This window comes from Lonchura striata, chromosome 2 (assembly GCF_050655825.1).
Source record: "Lonchura striata isolate lonStrDom1 chromosome 2, ASM5065582v1, whole genome shotgun sequence".
Classification (NCBI taxonomy): domain Eukaryota; kingdom Metazoa; phylum Chordata; class Aves; order Passeriformes; family Estrildidae; genus Lonchura; species Lonchura striata.
Window position 1 is genome coordinate 135,235,124 of NC_140704.1, and position 16,803 is coordinate 135,251,926.

The 16,803-nt window shown below is 43.0% G+C and overlaps 1 protein-coding gene across 6 annotated transcripts in view; it reads left to right on the top strand.

Annotated features, from left to right (window-relative positions):
• The window catches only part of OSR2 (odd-skipped related transciption factor 2), a 41,634-nt gene that overhangs the window by 5,310 nt on the left and 19,521 nt on the right, over positions 1-16,803 (top strand). For 3 of the 6 annotated variants that reach the window (XM_021529452.2, XM_021529453.2, XM_085572405.1), the window contains exon 4: positions 1-16,803. This exon is cut by the window's right edge and continues 19,521 nt beyond it. In XM_021529452.2, coding sequence (XP_021385127.1) covers positions 1-183 — 183 coding nt within the window. In that variant the 3' untranslated portion in view covers positions 184-16,803. The other 3 variants (XM_021529454.4, XM_085572407.1, XM_085572408.1) reach the window with 1 other exon arrangement.

Here is a 16,803-nt window from a genome sequence, read left to right on the forward strand (position 1 = left end):
GAATCTCCACACAAATGCCCCACATGTGGAAGAACCTTTAATCAAAGAAGTAACCTGAAAACTCACCTTCTTACCCATACAGACATCAAGCCCTACAACTGTGAGCAGTGCGGCAAAGTGTTCAGGCGAAACTGTGATCTACGGCGGCACAGTCTAACTCACACCCCGCGGCAGGACTTCTAGAGCAGCCAGGGACCCGCGCCCGCTCCGGCAGCTCCAACTTGCCCACTTTACTCAAGGAGTGTATTGTAGGAACTCACAGACGCACACACACACACACACGGACACACGCACGCAGACTCTGGGCCAAACTTTCCTACCACATGTCTGCGAAACTCGTTTAGAGAGTGCGGACTGCAGGATCGGGCCCCTCTCCAACCCACACCCAAGCGTAAAGCTCATCTTGTAGATAATCGCGGCTCATTTTAGAGCTCTGTACAGAACGTGGTTTTTTTCTTTGTTTGTTTGTTTTGTATCTGTCAAATGCACATCGATAACAAATCCTGGAGGCAAAGTATCTCTTTAAAAAGTTATTTCAAAATAAAACTTTTTTTTTTTTTTTTTTCTCAAATACCTCCCGCCTTTTTGTATTATTCTCTGAGCATTTGGGCTTTTTTTTTCCTGCTGTGTCAATGCAATGGCAAAGCATATTGAATAAATTTCCTAGCCGGGTAATTGTACTGTCACAACAATTTTGGTGATCGCTTTTGTTTGGTCTGTTCCACTGTCGCTGTTGTGTTATCTATTGTTAAGTAAAATGAAAGTGCCTTATTTGAGAGTTTATAGCTCTATTACTTAATAGTATGAATGTCTAAATATTAACTTCTGTACCTTTTTTTTTTCTAATTTTCCCGAATGATTTTTTTTTAAAAAGAAGAAAAACAAAGAAATATTTGCAAATAAACAGATCTTAGGAAATAATGCATAGAGCCGTTCTTACACCAAAGCGGCTTATTAGTAACTTATTTGCAATCAGGCCGTATATTGTAAAAGTTACCCCTCTCACAGGAATTGCAGCAGGCAGCCTCCTGCCTGTAGACTTTGGACACGGGCAATTCACCCGCCTAGACAGGGACTTTATCCTGCAGAAGACGATTCTTTCCCGGCAGCTCTGGAAGCAAACAGCGAGGTGCCAATTCCGCCCCCCGCCCCGGGCTCATCCGCGGGCCCTGGCAGAGCTGCGGCACTGGGAGCAGGGATCCCCTCACTGCCTTCCTCTCCTCCATCTGCAAGGCCGGCCACAAGTCACGCCCAGGGGGTTGGACGGAGAGGGATTGTTCCCCCCCTCTCGGGAGACACTCACCCACCGTGGGGGCCCCCAGGCACTCCCCTCCAGCGTGGCTTTTGGCAACACAGCATGTCCACCCCATGGGCTGCATGCTCAGTACCCTCACGGGCTCTGCAGCCGGCAGGATGGTGGCACTGCACAACGGGCTCTCCTTGCCTGCCATCCTTGCAAGCCCCTCACCAGTGCCCGTGGACTCTTTTGGAAGAGTGTGATGCCAACACTGAGGCATTTTCCCTGATATATTGCAGGGTGACTTGGATGTGCATCCCCTCATTACCATCCCACTGCTCTTGTCACTCCTGGCACCCTCTCCACCGTCTTGAGTAATTTGGGGCCCCAAAAATTTCTCTTTCTCAGGCTGAGGGCAACCATCTTCCCCTACTCCTCTGCCAAATGAAGGGCCAGGTTAGAATGGCAGGGAAAAATCTTTTCCCCAGGCCCAGGGAACCCTGTCCAAGGAGAGATCAATTCCCTCGCACCCAATTCAACAGAGAGGGCTTCACTCCTGGGCTCCACCTAGCAGGGTACCAGAATCCATCCATGGGAAGGATTGCAGATCCTAGCTTGCCCAAAAGCAGCAGGTGCTGAGAGAGCTCGTGTGGCTACATTGTCCCCATCCCTGATCTTTGCTGGTCCTCCAGCAGGGAACACTGCCTGAACACTGTTAATGAGTAGCAGGTCAAACCCAGCAGTGCCTGGGCTGCAGTCAGACCATCAGTGCAGAAAGCTCTGGTGCATTCCTGCCTGCACTGCCTCCACAGAAGGCTACTGTAGGGCAGGGACTACAAGCTAGCCCCAGACCAGCCAGGTGAACTTCCACTGATACAGCAGATTTGACAGTGCCAAACCCAAAATTTCATAAGTCAAGGCCTATGTCTCCATCTGCCCCTGTCCAGGAAGACGGGGAAGGAAAGAATGTTTCTGCAGCCAGAAATACTTGTCTACTGGCTGAAGAGCAGTCGAAGTTTATGTCAGTGCCATCTGGTCTTTTCCTCTTCACCGCCTCTGAACTTGCACCCTTCTTTGCTGGGGCTCTGCTCCCTAGAAATATCTTTTCTCATACCCTGCCCTGCCGTGTTGGCAGTCCTTGTCCTCCCTCTTCAAAATGCTTCTGTCTTCACACTGCTCCTCTCTAAACCTCTCTTCATGGGCATCTTTTGCTCCCTCTTCATGGGCATTTTCCCAATATCTGATGTCTTCCTGTCTGACTGATTTTTCTACTCCCAGTGCATTCCTCTTCTCTCAGTAGGTAATTTCCTCTAAGTTTCTCCATCGTTATTGTTCTCTGAGTTCCTGTCCCCAGGCCGTTTTACGTCCCCAAGTATGCACAGCAAGGCTGGGATAACTCCATTTGAGTAAACACTCCTGTCAGGATACATATGGGCTCAGTCCTCTCCTCATAGGCCAAGTTCTGTGTGAAGTTTGTTTGGAAAGAATTTAATCAGATTAACAATATCAAAGGACAAAATTAAAGTGATTGTATATAGCTAAGGTTTTATTTAATTGTTTGAGGTTGCTTGTTTAATAATCTTCCCCCTGAGCAGACACAGACTGTAAATTTATCTTCTGAGGATTTCTAAAGTTCAGCAGCCAGAAAAAAAACCCAAATTACTGAAGCAGGTCAGTGAGGAGCATCTCTAACTGTTGGTCCGTGAACTGTTATTTTATATTTAAACCAGTAGCTATCATCTTAAAATGTCAGAGAATGATCTAGTATTTCTCTTTACTATCAATTCATTTGCCTATAGCACTGCCACACCCCATTCACTTTTTAGAAATTCATCCCTCCCTGGAAAATTTCAGAGGCAGCTATAAAGAACATGTTAAAATACACATATGGTTTGTTGGTTTTAGACCTGTTGGGAACAGAAACAAGCTCTGTAAAGCTACTTTTTGGGCAGGGCTAGGGTTTTTATAGCCATAAAGTTCCATCCTGACTTTCACAATGCAAACACTAAATACAGCAATATCCCTGTGACTGCCGTTTGTGCCTTTGTGAAGTATCCTTCTTCCCTCTGGAAGTTCTCTGCTCAGTCACAGAGCACAGCACACAGCTCCATGCTTCTGCAGTTTCCCAGAGCTTCCCAAACCACCTGCCTCCTGCTGCTCTGTTTTACTCTCTCTCATTGACACTTCTTTTTTGGCACTGCTCTTTTTTTTTTTTTTTGCCTGCACTGGCATGGGCTGATTCTGCATCTTTTACTGTGTTAGAGGCAGCAGCTGCAGTGCTGTAGCAGGAAAAAGAACTAGCTGTGCTACATACCAGGGAGAAAAAAACAACAGATAATAAGAATGTCACAATAATCTACATTTTTTAGGGGAAAATTATAGCTCTCCGAGTTGCATATGAAAACTGAGCTCTTTGCATATCAGTTGCTGAAACAGATACTGTCCACAGCTGATGGCAGAGCAGCTCAGCCGAGCTAATTGTGCATAAAGCTTTTCTATGTGGTAAATATTATTTAGCAATGGCATGTTGTGCTGTTCCAGCCAGCACAGACTGTATCTGATGCAGTGCTAATTGGCTGGCAAAGCCCAGCTTTATACCAGTACCATCTTAGGAATATGCACAGCCCAGATCTAAGTGTCAAACACCCAGCAGCAGCCCAGGAATGTGGCATGGCCATGTCTGTCTGGGTCTAAAGGCTGGTGCCCAAGGTCCCTTAGAGTAAAACATGTGAAAAACCACTATTCATTGAACTCCTCTCTGCCTGCTGTTCCCTTCCTTTTTCCTCTTCCTTCTTCCTTCTGACTGTTCTACTTTTGGATGTTTGCTTCAGGATTTGCTTCTCTTACCCCAGACACCCTGCCTAGTCTCACCTCCATCTCCATCCCTGCTTTTCCCCTCCTGTTTCTTTTTTGCTTTCCCATGTCTCATTCCACATTTCAATCTCTTTTCCAGAGCAACTTCCTACACGTAGACTTTTTAGTTCTGTCTTTTAAACCACTCCAAATTCTACTTGTTGCCTCATTCTGTCCTTCAGCCATCAACATGTATGAGCTCCTCTCTCTTCCCTGACCCAGAGCTCATGTCCCTTGTGTGGTACTTCTCACACAGTGCTGGTCCTTCCTTGCTGATCCCATCAATTGATGCAATGTCCACATGGCACTCAAGAGACATCAGAACAGGTGCCATAGATGCAATTGGACCATTTTAAGCATGCTGGCTCTGACTCAAAGCCAACAGCATAGTCCCAGGAGGACCAGGGCTGGTGGCACATGCAGCTGGTGGCAGCCTGGGCTGCTCAGTGTGGAAGCAGCTGTCAGCAGTGCTGCAGCCCCCAAACTATGTGGTTCCCATGAAGATCAAGAGGAGCCAGTGATTTCAGGTGCAGTGTTTTGGCCCCAGAATGTCAAGACTGAGTTCGTAGTTAGTCAGCTAAGCTGTACTGGTAGCTCAGAGCCTCTAATCATTCCATGTTCCTAATACTGTAACTGCAGATAGTCTTCTATACATAAAGTGTAGAAGACTGACTGGATTTACCAAACTGCATTAGACAAGGCTTTAGGCATATGTTCCTTTATTTTCAAATTGTACTGTGTTTATAGCTTATATTTCTTTTCTCATGGCATATTTCTTCCTTCCTACTTATGTAAACTTGTCTTAGTTATTTTTCCAACATATAGCAGTGCACTTATGACAAAAATAGGGTAACTACTAGCAAAAAAGTTATTTTTATTGTAATGATTAAAATTACTTATTGACATCCAAAAGAGAGGTATCACATCTGTATAAAACATTGATTTTAATATATTTTAAAAAATCTAGGTGTAGATGTTTATGAAATTTTTTACTAGAAGCTCCTAGTTTATCAAATGACATGCAAAATTATCTACACTGGTAACGCTAAGCATCTTTCCTAGATCTGCAGAATTAAGGTAATGGAAGTGTAAGCTGCTAGCTCTTCTTAGAGCCCCTCTTGCAAGCCTGAACACCCTCTCCCAGGTGCAACTTTCAAACACTACTTGGGACTTCAAGATGAGTGGAGCAGGACCCAAAAGCATTGGGTGGGACCCAAAAGCAGTGGCCTTTCACCTTCATCCCTACATGGTTAAGCTGGAGCATGGTCACCTTTCCCTGAGAAAGTTTCTTCCTCTGTCAGCACTAGGGCAGACCTTTTCAGTACAGATTGACCAAAAAAGCATAATCTGAAATGTACAGATACAGAAAATACCGAGCTCCACCTGAAGTGAGCGGTGTATAGAGCAGGGCCCCGTTGGCCTGGCTGTATCAACAGGGAGAGCACAGTGGCTGTGTCCCCAGCCCACAGGCAGGCAGGGGACAGCAGGCAGAGGACAGCAGGCAGGGCACAGCAGGCAGGGGACAGCAGGCAGGGCACAGGAGGCAGTGGGACAGGCAGCAGGGCACAGCAGGCAGGGGGACATGGCTCCAGTGGAGACCCTGCATGCTGTGCTGGGAGATAAGTGGCCCCAGGGGATGGACAGATGTCTCTTCTCAGACCTGGCAATGCTGGCTGAAGGTGGCACCTCTCCTGGCTGCAGGCTACCACCAGCCCCAGCGGCCAGGCCTTGCGGCCATCACAGCGCTGGCTTGGATGTGGGGAGACGAGGAACACTCTTACAAGCTGTCCTCCATCCGGACCACAGTGAAAGGAGGTTGAAGAGGGTACTGGGCAGTCTCTGGGACAACTGGGATTGGCCAAGAGAATCTTTGAGATCAGTCTCCTCTGAGTAGGAGAAGGGGAGCAGCAGGACTTTTGCTTTCCTGAAATTCTTGTAGGATCCAGAGAGTGGCTCCATCGCCTCACACGGCTGAGGGCTGCAGCTGGGAGAAGATTACAAACTCCAGGTTTTTTTTTACTTCCCCTCTCTGCAGAGATCCCCCAGATTTCTGGCTTCAAAACAAGCTCACTTCACCTTGCCTGCAGAGCAGGGGTGGGATCGGGAAGGAAACCTGCTGGCAGGGCGGTGCCATGGTGCCCCAGGCAGCGCCGTGGGACTCCCGCTCCCCCGGGCACTGCCTTGACCTGAGGCTCCCTCGCCGTGTGCTTGTGAGGGCTCTCCTGCATGCCGGGGCATTTTGGAGACCCATTTGTTCATCTGGGGAAGTAGATTGGCTGATTGCTTGCTTTTATTTTTTCAAGTGTAAAAGGAAGCAAACTCTTTTTTTCCCTCAGAGATTATTTATAAGGCATTATCTGCTCCTGCCAGCTGACATCCTTTGGCGTCACTAGCGCTCAGTGCACTGAAGATGCCCCAAGGTGTGTCAGTCGTGCCTCACGTCAATGTGCCTTGATGTATCTCTTTGGCTGGAATTGAAAGGTACAGTTTCTAAATCTCCCGGTGACCCAATTTGCATGGATCACTGGTGCGCTAGAATGTAGCTACTCCTTCCCATCGTGTTAATGCAAGTTTGCCTGCCTTCAAAGCAGCCTGGCCTCTGTGTGCCACGCTGAGCACAAACCCAGAGCTCACGCTTGGGTCTCTGCGTGGAGCGGGCACGGCTACTTCAGACTTAGTATCTTCCACACAAGTGACATGCTTCAGGTGTTTTCATTGCTATATCACAGTGCCTTTATTTAAACATTGTAAATTCTTTTGCTTGATAAACATAGGCAGACAGCTGGATTATCTTAATCTTGGGGCTTGCAGTCAGCAAGCACAGTGACTGCTCCCAGGTTGAGGAGGCACCCTCTCCTGCCTGGGTCCCATGGGTCCCCTGCAGCTGAGCTGGGCAGCAGCGCTCAGTGTGTCAGAGGAAAAGGACAAAACACCTGCAGGGGAGCAGCTCAACACCACCTGTGGTCACAAGCTGCCTGCCGAGTGTCCTGGAGCCAGCCCTGGGGACAGCCCTAATAGATACTTCCAGCAGCCCTGTGGCTCCCCGCGCTGTGCTGGCTGCGCACTGCCCTGTCTGCCGGCACGCTGGGATGGGATGGGATGGGAAGGAGGTGGAGGGAAGGCAAACCCTCAGGGGCCCTTCTAGAAGGCCCCGGGGCCCAGCTGTGATGGCAGATGGGATTCATGGGCAGCTCCAGCCTCAGGCTGCCTGTGAGGGCAATGCAAATGCAGTGCACCTGCCCACAGGGTGCCGTGACTTCCAGAGTCCTTTAAGGGACGCCTGGCTGGGGTACAATGTAAGCCCAGTGCTGATTTAGTCCAGGAGCTGGTTCTGCTGGGATGAATCATTTAAGCACACAAGCACCCCATGACTCTGTCTCTCATTTCCATGTTGTGGTATTCTTTTCCCACTCCACAGAGGAAATGATGGCCTGATCTTGGGAAGGAGCCACAACAGAAAAGCACTAGGAAAACAAGGAAGCATTAGAGGGAATTTCAGTTATATATATATATATATATATATGACTGAACAAATATGGATGATTGGCTCAGATCCTCACCAACTTCTTTTGTCATGCACCTATTATCCTCTAATTTTATTTAATAAAAACTGGGTCTTGAAATTAATGCTACATTAAGAGGTGTGTTGCAGCTCATACTATCACATGGAATGTTCCTGCCAAGCTACAACTGTAGTTTTGTCATGATTTGTATTTTAAACCTCCCATCAAAAAAGTTAAAAACATATGTTCAGTCACTCAGCTGTGGGCATCTCACAATTTTCTGAGTCTCATTTTCCTAGTTAAAACAAAAAACAAATTCTAGACACATCAAGTTTTTAATGAGAAATTAATCTGCAATGCAGTTGTGTGGTCCTGTCCTTTTCTGGGGTGCACAATAGGTTCTGTTCCCTAAAATCACCCAGTAAATTCAAATGAGCTAGGTTTATGACACAGGAGTGAGGGCTATAGGTGGGGACCTTGCTGCCTTTGCCTAGGTCTGTCCTTATGTAGGAAGCACTTGTCTACTTCAACAAGGTTTGCCAACTGGGAAGTGAGGATGTGGCCAAATGAACAAGTTACTGCAGGCAAAACAGGGGATGTGGAAGTTCAGCCCCTCAGCTACTGCCCAGAAACTGCTCTAATGTATTCTTTAACCCCCTCACAAATGCAAACTCACTTTTACTCTCCCACAGGGAATCAGATACCTGGCTTTTGCTGCAAGGTACTGTATGTAAGAGGGTGCAGGTGGACACTTGCCATCACAGAGCAACCAAACTCTAGGTTGGTGACACCTTGTCTTGCAATTGGTTGTCTCTTTAAACTCTGGGGCACAAAAGATTAATTTCCCTAAAAGCCCCACTGTGAAAATCTTGTTTTAGGTGAGGGAATGGCATGGGAGCTCAATTGGCCTTTGCCTTACAGCCACTTGCAGGCAGCAACCTGGTTTGACTAAAATTCTTCAGGTTTCAGCAACAGGAAATTGCAGATGAGAGAACGTTCTGTAAAGTGCATTTGTACCGTTTCAGTCACAAGCTGTGAAAAGCAGCAGCTCCCCAAGTCCTCAGCTTTAACACTGCTATTAATACTGTTTTTTTCTAATATAATTGAGATTAATGGAGCATGAGTGTCTTGTTGTAGAAAACATCCTCCTAATGATGCTCAAGAAACCCATGTCCTGTCTTCACATAGTTTGCTGTCTAAATATGCCAACAAACTCCCAAGCACCTTACAATGTCCCAGGCAAAATACAGGCAGTTAGGAAGGTGACTCTATTTTAAAAGCTAGTTTTGAGGTGTTTCCTCTGTCACAGAGCAGAACAGGCACCCTGAAATGCTTTTTGAGGCAATGATGGGTGCCATTCAGGGTTCATGAGACAAAAAATTAGGGTTTTGTCCAGTGCCTTATTCCTTTTCCTTGGAGAGCTCTGAGGACTGTTCTTATACAGGTGCTTGGAGTTCTAGGCAGGAGAAAATCCCTGTCCTAAAATTGTTTGCTTTGCAAGCTGCCCCTGAGGACTTAACATCACTTCGGTTTCCACACTACTCTCACTGGTAATGTAGACCATCTGTGGTAGTATAAAAGCTGGTCAAGATGGTAAAATCAACTACCAGGACTCCCTGCAGCACTGTAACCTGAAAATATAATCCTCCCAAAGCTGTCAGGAGAGGGATGGGTGCATGGCTGACAGGAGCAAGGCTGGCTGGTGTCTGCACCATGGCTAGGTAGTGACTCTTCCCACTCCCTGAGGACAACAGGCTCCATCCTGGGAGCGGACTAGTTTCAATATGGGACTCTCCATCTTGATCCAGTTTGGATGGGTCAAGACATGTTGAGACATGCCCTTTCAATATGCTGCATTTTATTAAAAACAAAGTAGCTGTGGGCCAGATTGTAAAACTAGGTGGGCCTCATTTGTCTGTCCCTACTGTAAGCCAATGAAACCTTCAACATATTCAAACTCTCACCTTTTTACCCATTTGAATGAAAAAGCATCACTAATAAAAGAAAATGACTCACCTAATGCTAAACCTGAGCTCTGTAGATCAGCTTTGATCAAATTCACTGACATTTGGATAACTGCGTTATTATAACTAAAACATCTTTTAAAGTTTTTTTTTTCCAGACGTTCATTCTTTAAAATTTGCTTTGATCACTGTGCATATCCTTTTCAGCAGAAATTTGTCCACAGAGGGTGAATTTTTTTCATTTGTTTTTCATATGGATTCTCTTTCCTTTGTTCATATTTTAAATCAGTGAAGCTACCCTTCAAGCTAGCCCTTACAATAAAAATGCAGCTACTGTGTGGCTTTTAACAACTCATTTAACCCATCTGAGCTTCAAAAGTCTTGTTAGAAACCCAATACAATTTATTTATGCAATGAGGCTGATCATGAGGCTTAATTAGATATTTTTTTTAGGATAAAGTAAACATTTCAGAAGGGCAGAGCAGGAAAGTGGTGGTCACTGTTATGGTGGTCTGACAACACCAATTTGTAATATGTTACAACAGTAGTGTTACAAAATGCTGCACAGAAGGATATTTCTTTCAGAAAGTACTTTTGAATTAGTTCAAGTGCTCCAGTTTCCAAATAGGAGTCACAATCCGAGACAATTAAAATAAATGGAAGCAGGAATGTGTCAGGACAATTACAAATTAAAAGATTAAAATCACTGGAGATGGAAGGGCAAAAAATTTGCCTGTGTGTAAGTATGCATCTGTGTATGAAGCTCAACATCAGATGTTGAGAAGAATAAAGTTTGATTTTCTTTTTCTATAGAAAAAAAATTGACACATGCAATAAAATTTAGTTTAGCAATGCATAAGTGCATTTGTAACCAAATTTTCCCTTTCAAGCAGGCAAGAAGACTGTATGAGTTTTAATTTTCTAATTATCATTTATTGTAATTTGATCATGCAGCTGGGGAAGGTGGTGCCGATTGTTCATCAAAGAGGGCGTCTGCCAGGCTCTAGAGTCAAGATAGTCTCATTAGTGGCTTTTTACAGCATGGGCAGAGTTCTTGTTAGAGCTTGTAACAGAGGTGGATTAACCACAAATAATTTTTAAAACTTTGAAGTCTAAAGCTGCAGCACTTCTTGCTGTATTCTAGGAAAAAAGCGAGCGTGTTCAGATGAGGTTCGCTGGTGAGACTCTCCGTCCGGCTCGTACCAAGGTGCAGTTTCCACCCTCCCAGGGCTGCCTGCGCAGCCATTTTGCAAACACAGATTCCCGTGGTCTGGCAGAGCCAGCCCGGCCACTGCGCACGGCTTCTGCCTCCATCAGACCCTGCATGAGCGCACACACTTCCAAACATCGGGCCCTGCCATCATTAGCTCCACGCCAAGCTTCTTACGGATCGCTTGTTTTCCCAACACGCTTCAGGCTGAGAATTCCTATTAATATAAATCTGCTTTAAACAGGAGATAGCCATTTTTTAATGCAGACATCCTCTAATACTTTCATGATGTGGCTTATACCTTAATAGATAGCAGTCGCGGTGCAGATCTGGCCCTGCAGTTGCATAACATATTTGTGGTAATGAGAACCCTTGCTGACATGGAAAATTAATATTAAGAAAATTAATGTAAGGAAAATCTTTAATAGGTTTTTATCTGTGTCTAATGCAATATTGCAGTTAGCAGAAGGAAGGAATTTAATACCAGGTGAGTAGACAGCTCTTCAGAAATCATGTTTTGTTGACCACATTTTAAGACCTGCTGTTTTGATTTAGCGCATCAGGAGCAATATCTACTTCGTAAACAACAGCATGAAACACCACATTCAGGATCCTGCCTGCCATACTCAGCTGTCAGAACCTTGCCCACAAGAAAGAGTTCCTTGGTACAAATGTTTTTCATGCTGGTGCCCGTTCTGTCTGGGGAAGTGCTTTGAAAGCTCAGAAACTTCAGTGGGGCAGGAGAGCAGCTTAATGCTCGAACTTGACCTAGCAGTGACTGCGTGCAAAGACATTATCTTTTCATAAGCAGCAAGTCAAGTCCTTTGGCAGAACAGAAGGAGCTGATTTCCCAATGACAAAAGCTTCTCTTACTTGTTGCATGTGCAAGGACCGTAGTGTTACAACAATAAGGCAGCATTCAGACACTGCTCTGCACAAAAAGGGGAGGAAATCCTGGATGGGAACCAACCTTCTCTGTCTCCCACCCCAGCCTCTGTCCCCCCTCCTCACAGCTGCCATTCCATCAGAGAGCACTGATGTTGGCATCAGCTTTTGCTCAAGGTGATCCATGGTTTAGATTTTAGAGTCTGTTGTCTGGGTTTCTCTTGAATAAAAAGAGACTGGCATATTTTTCTCCTTTTTGCTGAAAGGAAGGTAGGTACTGACCCCCTTTACTTCCTGGTGGTTGTGGATATTAGAGATGATGCAAGCACAAAATATCTGGCATGACATTACAGAAACCAAAGGGAAAAGAATTCTTGAAAGAACCCCCTTTTTTTCAGTAAAGACAGCTTGAAGTCGTTTTATTTCATTACCTCCTACCTTAATTTCTTGAAAAAAATACTTAGCAAGAAGGAGAGATTTCTTGGTAAACACTGTGTATTGTACGCCATTTTTAAGGAGTGGGCAGACCCCTAACTCCCTGAGAGACACCAATTTAAAAGAAAGGGTAGTATTTGATCAATAAGAAATGTCTTTGTGCGCACAAATAAAAGAAGCAGCAAATCCAACACTCTTATGTCCCTTCCTTCTTGCATGCCAGATCACCTTTAGCATCAGCTCCAGTCCTGCAGCTGCTGCTTTCAAGCAGGGCTCATCGACACCAGCCCTGGCTGCTGACCTGCTCTGGCTGCAGATTCAGGCCCTGTCTTTCCTCACCCCTTCCCTTCACCCTTTCATTCCCACGACAAAAGGAAGTGGAAAATAAAAGTGAATTGTTAACTGCATTTTCCCAAAATTAAACAGATATCAGAAGTTCTGTGGAAGTGAAAGATGACAATTATTTTTGAAAATACAGCCATAACTTTTTTTTTTAGAAACCCTTTGCTGCTCATTGTTTTATTACTGAGGATGCACAGAGAACAAAGCTTGTTTTGTCACAGAAGGGACTGTCTTTCTGGAAACCCTAACAGATACATAGAGAAATGTTGTTAGGTTGAAGGAGCTTTCAAGATTTGGATAGCTAGTTTTGCCTAGATAAGAAATAATTTATTCTTCATAACTAATTCAGAAAATCTTTAAACCAGATTGACTAGCAATGTGTTAATATTCATCATCATCTTGAGTACTGCCAGTGGATTAATCACTTTGTTCAGAAATAATACACGAACAAAACATGCTTATAAAATATAAATATTGGTGTCCATTCTGTGGTGTGCATGCCCATCTCATTTCTTTTTATACCCAAATATTTAATATAACTTCATTTTGCAATATGTGGATGGTTAGTTCATAGTTAGTTCATACACAAAAAGTAACAGAGTATTGAAATATTGTCCTTTTTTCCCCCCTGAAGAATGAAATAATTAAATCAACTTTTTTCAGTTGCCTATGATATTTTTATAGAAGGTAGATAACACATATGTGTATTTGGAGACACTCACACCCAAAACATATATGATGCTTTGTGGCTGAACCAGTTGCATTTGTTATCAATAACAACAAAAGAAGGACCTGATCCAATTGCTTTGCAGCTCCCTGTCACATTAATGCAGTATAGAAATATAAAAATAATATATAATTATACTCACCATACTACAGTAGAAAGTTTTCTGTCTAGATTTTGAGCTCGATTCTTATTCTTTCTTTTACTAGAAACCACTATTTTATCTTGCTTTACAATGTTCCTTTTGCATCAGAAAAATTGCTGCTTATATTTGCATAAGCCATTCAGCAGACCGATAAAGATAAAAATGTGCACAAAGAATAGAGGACAAAAGTTTATATCAAACAATACACATCAAAGAGCAGAAACTTCACTTCCTTTGTGTTACCTCCACCCGTAGATTTTCACATTAATCAAATCAATGCTACATCATTGCTGGTAGCCCCAAATGGCTCATATTCATTCACTTCTTCTCATTCAAAATGATTTTTAAATTAAATCCTTAACTATCATTATATCAAAATAATATGCTAATAAACATTTTAAATAGTTGATAAGGTAGAACATTTGCCCTTTTCATTCTTGTTAGATGCACCCCAAAACAAAAACACATCAAAAGAGAAAAGAATCTGAAATTTCAATTAATCTTAACCAAAGTTCAAGCAATGACAATACTGAAGAGACTTTGTAATACCTAATATCCCCTGACAATATTTCAAATCCACATGTGAATATAAAATAACTTCTTGCTTGACTTCGTCGACCCAGAATTGTCAATGGAATAGAAACCTCAGTAATTCCTAAAGGTATCAAAGTGTGATTTGCTCTGATTTCTGCTTAAATTATCTGTTTGTCTATATCTGCATTTTGTCTCTTTCAGAAAGCAGAGGGGATTTGCTCGTTCATGGTCTTTAAAAACACTGTCTTATTTTCATTAAGCTAAGCCCACTGCTGATGTAATTCTTGCATTACAAAAGTCTTAATTTAAACCATGACATAAATGCTTTTCATCAGTTGATTTTTTTTTGTTCTTTGTGCCAAATTTCTTGCATTTTTAAAATAAAGAATATGGTGTATAATAACTGCTGCGGGACAGGCTGCTTTATTCTTCAATATGAAAGACAAATGGGGTGTGACATGCATACGTTTCAACATGCAGCACTTACTTCTTCAGGACCTTTACTTTTTCCACTGTTTTCTCAGTAGACTATTTCACTTCCTTTGAATCAGGCCTAACGATAACACCGGATTTGAAGCACGGTTCTCGGCGTTGAGCACACTGACGGGACCAAGAGGTGAAAAGTGCTTCTAATCTCTCTCCTTTCTCTCTCCCCCTCCTCTCCCTCTTCCACGCCCTGCCTTCCTCTCCTTCCTTTCCCCCTCCACTCAAGGATTTGGGGTCTGCAGATGATAGTTTACAGAACATTTTGGAAGAAGGGTGGGGATGCATTCCTAACACCCCAAATCCTGGTTTGCATTACACATTAGGGATTTCAAAGCACACCAAGATTTAATCATAATCAGAAAGTAGAGAAATTGTTTCTACAACATTCTGCGATACCGAGTCTTTTTTTTTTTTTCCTTCGGTATCCCTGTAACTAATACAGAAAAATGGTATTGCCATCATGTCCTACTATTATTGCAATGATCAGTGAGCTGTGCAAATGCATCTGGGAAAACTGCATAACTTCTTTTGGCATTATTTTGAGTTTAGGAGCTTGGTTAATTTTCAGATGGAGTGAAAAGACACTATATGTTTCTCTACTTGAATGTGAAAGTACAGAAGAAATTTTCTTGATTAGTGTTACTGCAAATGAATCAGGATTACAATGGAAAGGATGAAAATATTTTATTAAAGTAGAATTTTCAACACAATCCATGCTAACATCAAACTGCAGTGTTAGTTCATTGATCTCCACAGGACAATATTATCAAATACGGAACAGATTTAGAAAATCTCAAATGAATATGTGGAAGGAATAAAATCTTTAAACTATCTTTCTTCATCTATTTCATTTTAGGAGATGCTCACCTGGTACTTCTATGTTCATCCTGGCTTTATACTTTGTCTTTAAAGCAATGGTCTTAAAATTGCCAAAACCAGGATATAGGGACAGGTTGACCTTTAGTCTGTCAGCTTGCTTGTATTATGCAAAAAATTAAATGAAATGGAAAAGGTGCCTTTTTTACTCAGATTAAGTATTTGTAATTAATTAATTTTACACAAGATAATAGATTAATTCTATTTCTTGAATTAGAAACCTAAATAAAATTGAAGCCGGGGAAATAAATGTTTTTCCTATGAAATACTTACGACAACAGTATGTTGAATAGTTCTAAATTGCAGATTATATCCACAAGGTTGGATATGATTTGTTCTGTTATTTTATCTTTTCTCTTTTATTCACTTTATTGTTCTATTGCATGAACCTGAGCTGAAGAGAGCAGGGCTATTCTGTAAGGGTGTGTTCATCTTTTCATATTTGAAACCTATTTTGATAGATTTATATCAAGGCTGAAGTAATTCACTCTGGGAAAAAACTTGGCATCAAAACTTTTAAATACAAGCAGATTTTTCTTTCAAATTTTTTAAAAGAAAATTTGAAAATAATTCGTCATGTTCTTAAAGGCAAAGGTTTAAGTCCTGATTCATTTTAAGTCAATGGGAGTTTTGCCATGACTTCAGTGGAGCCAGGACTTCCTTCAAATGGTGGGAAACAATTACACTTAGCATTTTCAGATGGAAATTTTTGTGCTAGTATAAATTAGAATTTTTTTTCTTTTTTTGAGGTGGGTGTGTGTATACATATTGTATAATCCATAGTGTGAACTCATCTCTGGATATCTTTCTGTTAAGTGACTGCCTTTTTTTCATTAAGATAAGTAACAATTCAACATATGTGGTTACTTAAGAAATTCCTCAGGATCTTTAGTGGAGTCTTTTGGGATAAGATGTGAAATCAGCCGTTGTCATTCATAACAAAGATCCCACATAATTTTTCCAAAGAGTTTGGCATGCCAATGAGAGTGGATCAGTGTAAGTGCTTGTATTTTGCCCATGCATTTTCCATCTGAGGTTTAGATCCTAGATGGGACTTCTCCCTTTCCTGCCCTAAGCTGCCTTCAAGTGCCACTTTGCATTGAAATACCTTATGTTTTTGGCCAGGCCAGGAAAGCTGTGAACTTCATTACCTTGCTTTGCTTCACAGGAAGGCAAGGTTATCATTGGTGGGATCCTGCTCACCTTAATCAAAGACAAAACCTGACCCACAGAGAAGTAGTTCAGGATTGTTTGTGTGAGGTACCTGCAGAATGGGCCTGGCCTCTCTCTCAGGTAAAGCTGTTCCAAAGAGATTTATTGTACCTGTCACCTCTGATTGTGTTTAGATATCAATGATAGTAAAGCTATCCAAGGCAGATGATACAATTTTCTGTGCAAGGGGTGAGTAGTTCAACCAGACCTACCCTGAAGTTCCTGCCTTGAACCCCCAGATCCCCAGTACTTCCCTGGGGATTTAACCCCACATGTGGGGTCTTGGAGCCAAGCCAGGCTAGTGTCGACAGGACAGCCCATTCCTGGTGCCAGCAGGGTGGGACAGTGTCCATCTCTGTGTTTCAGAATGTTAGAAACTGGTCCAGCTACACTGTCA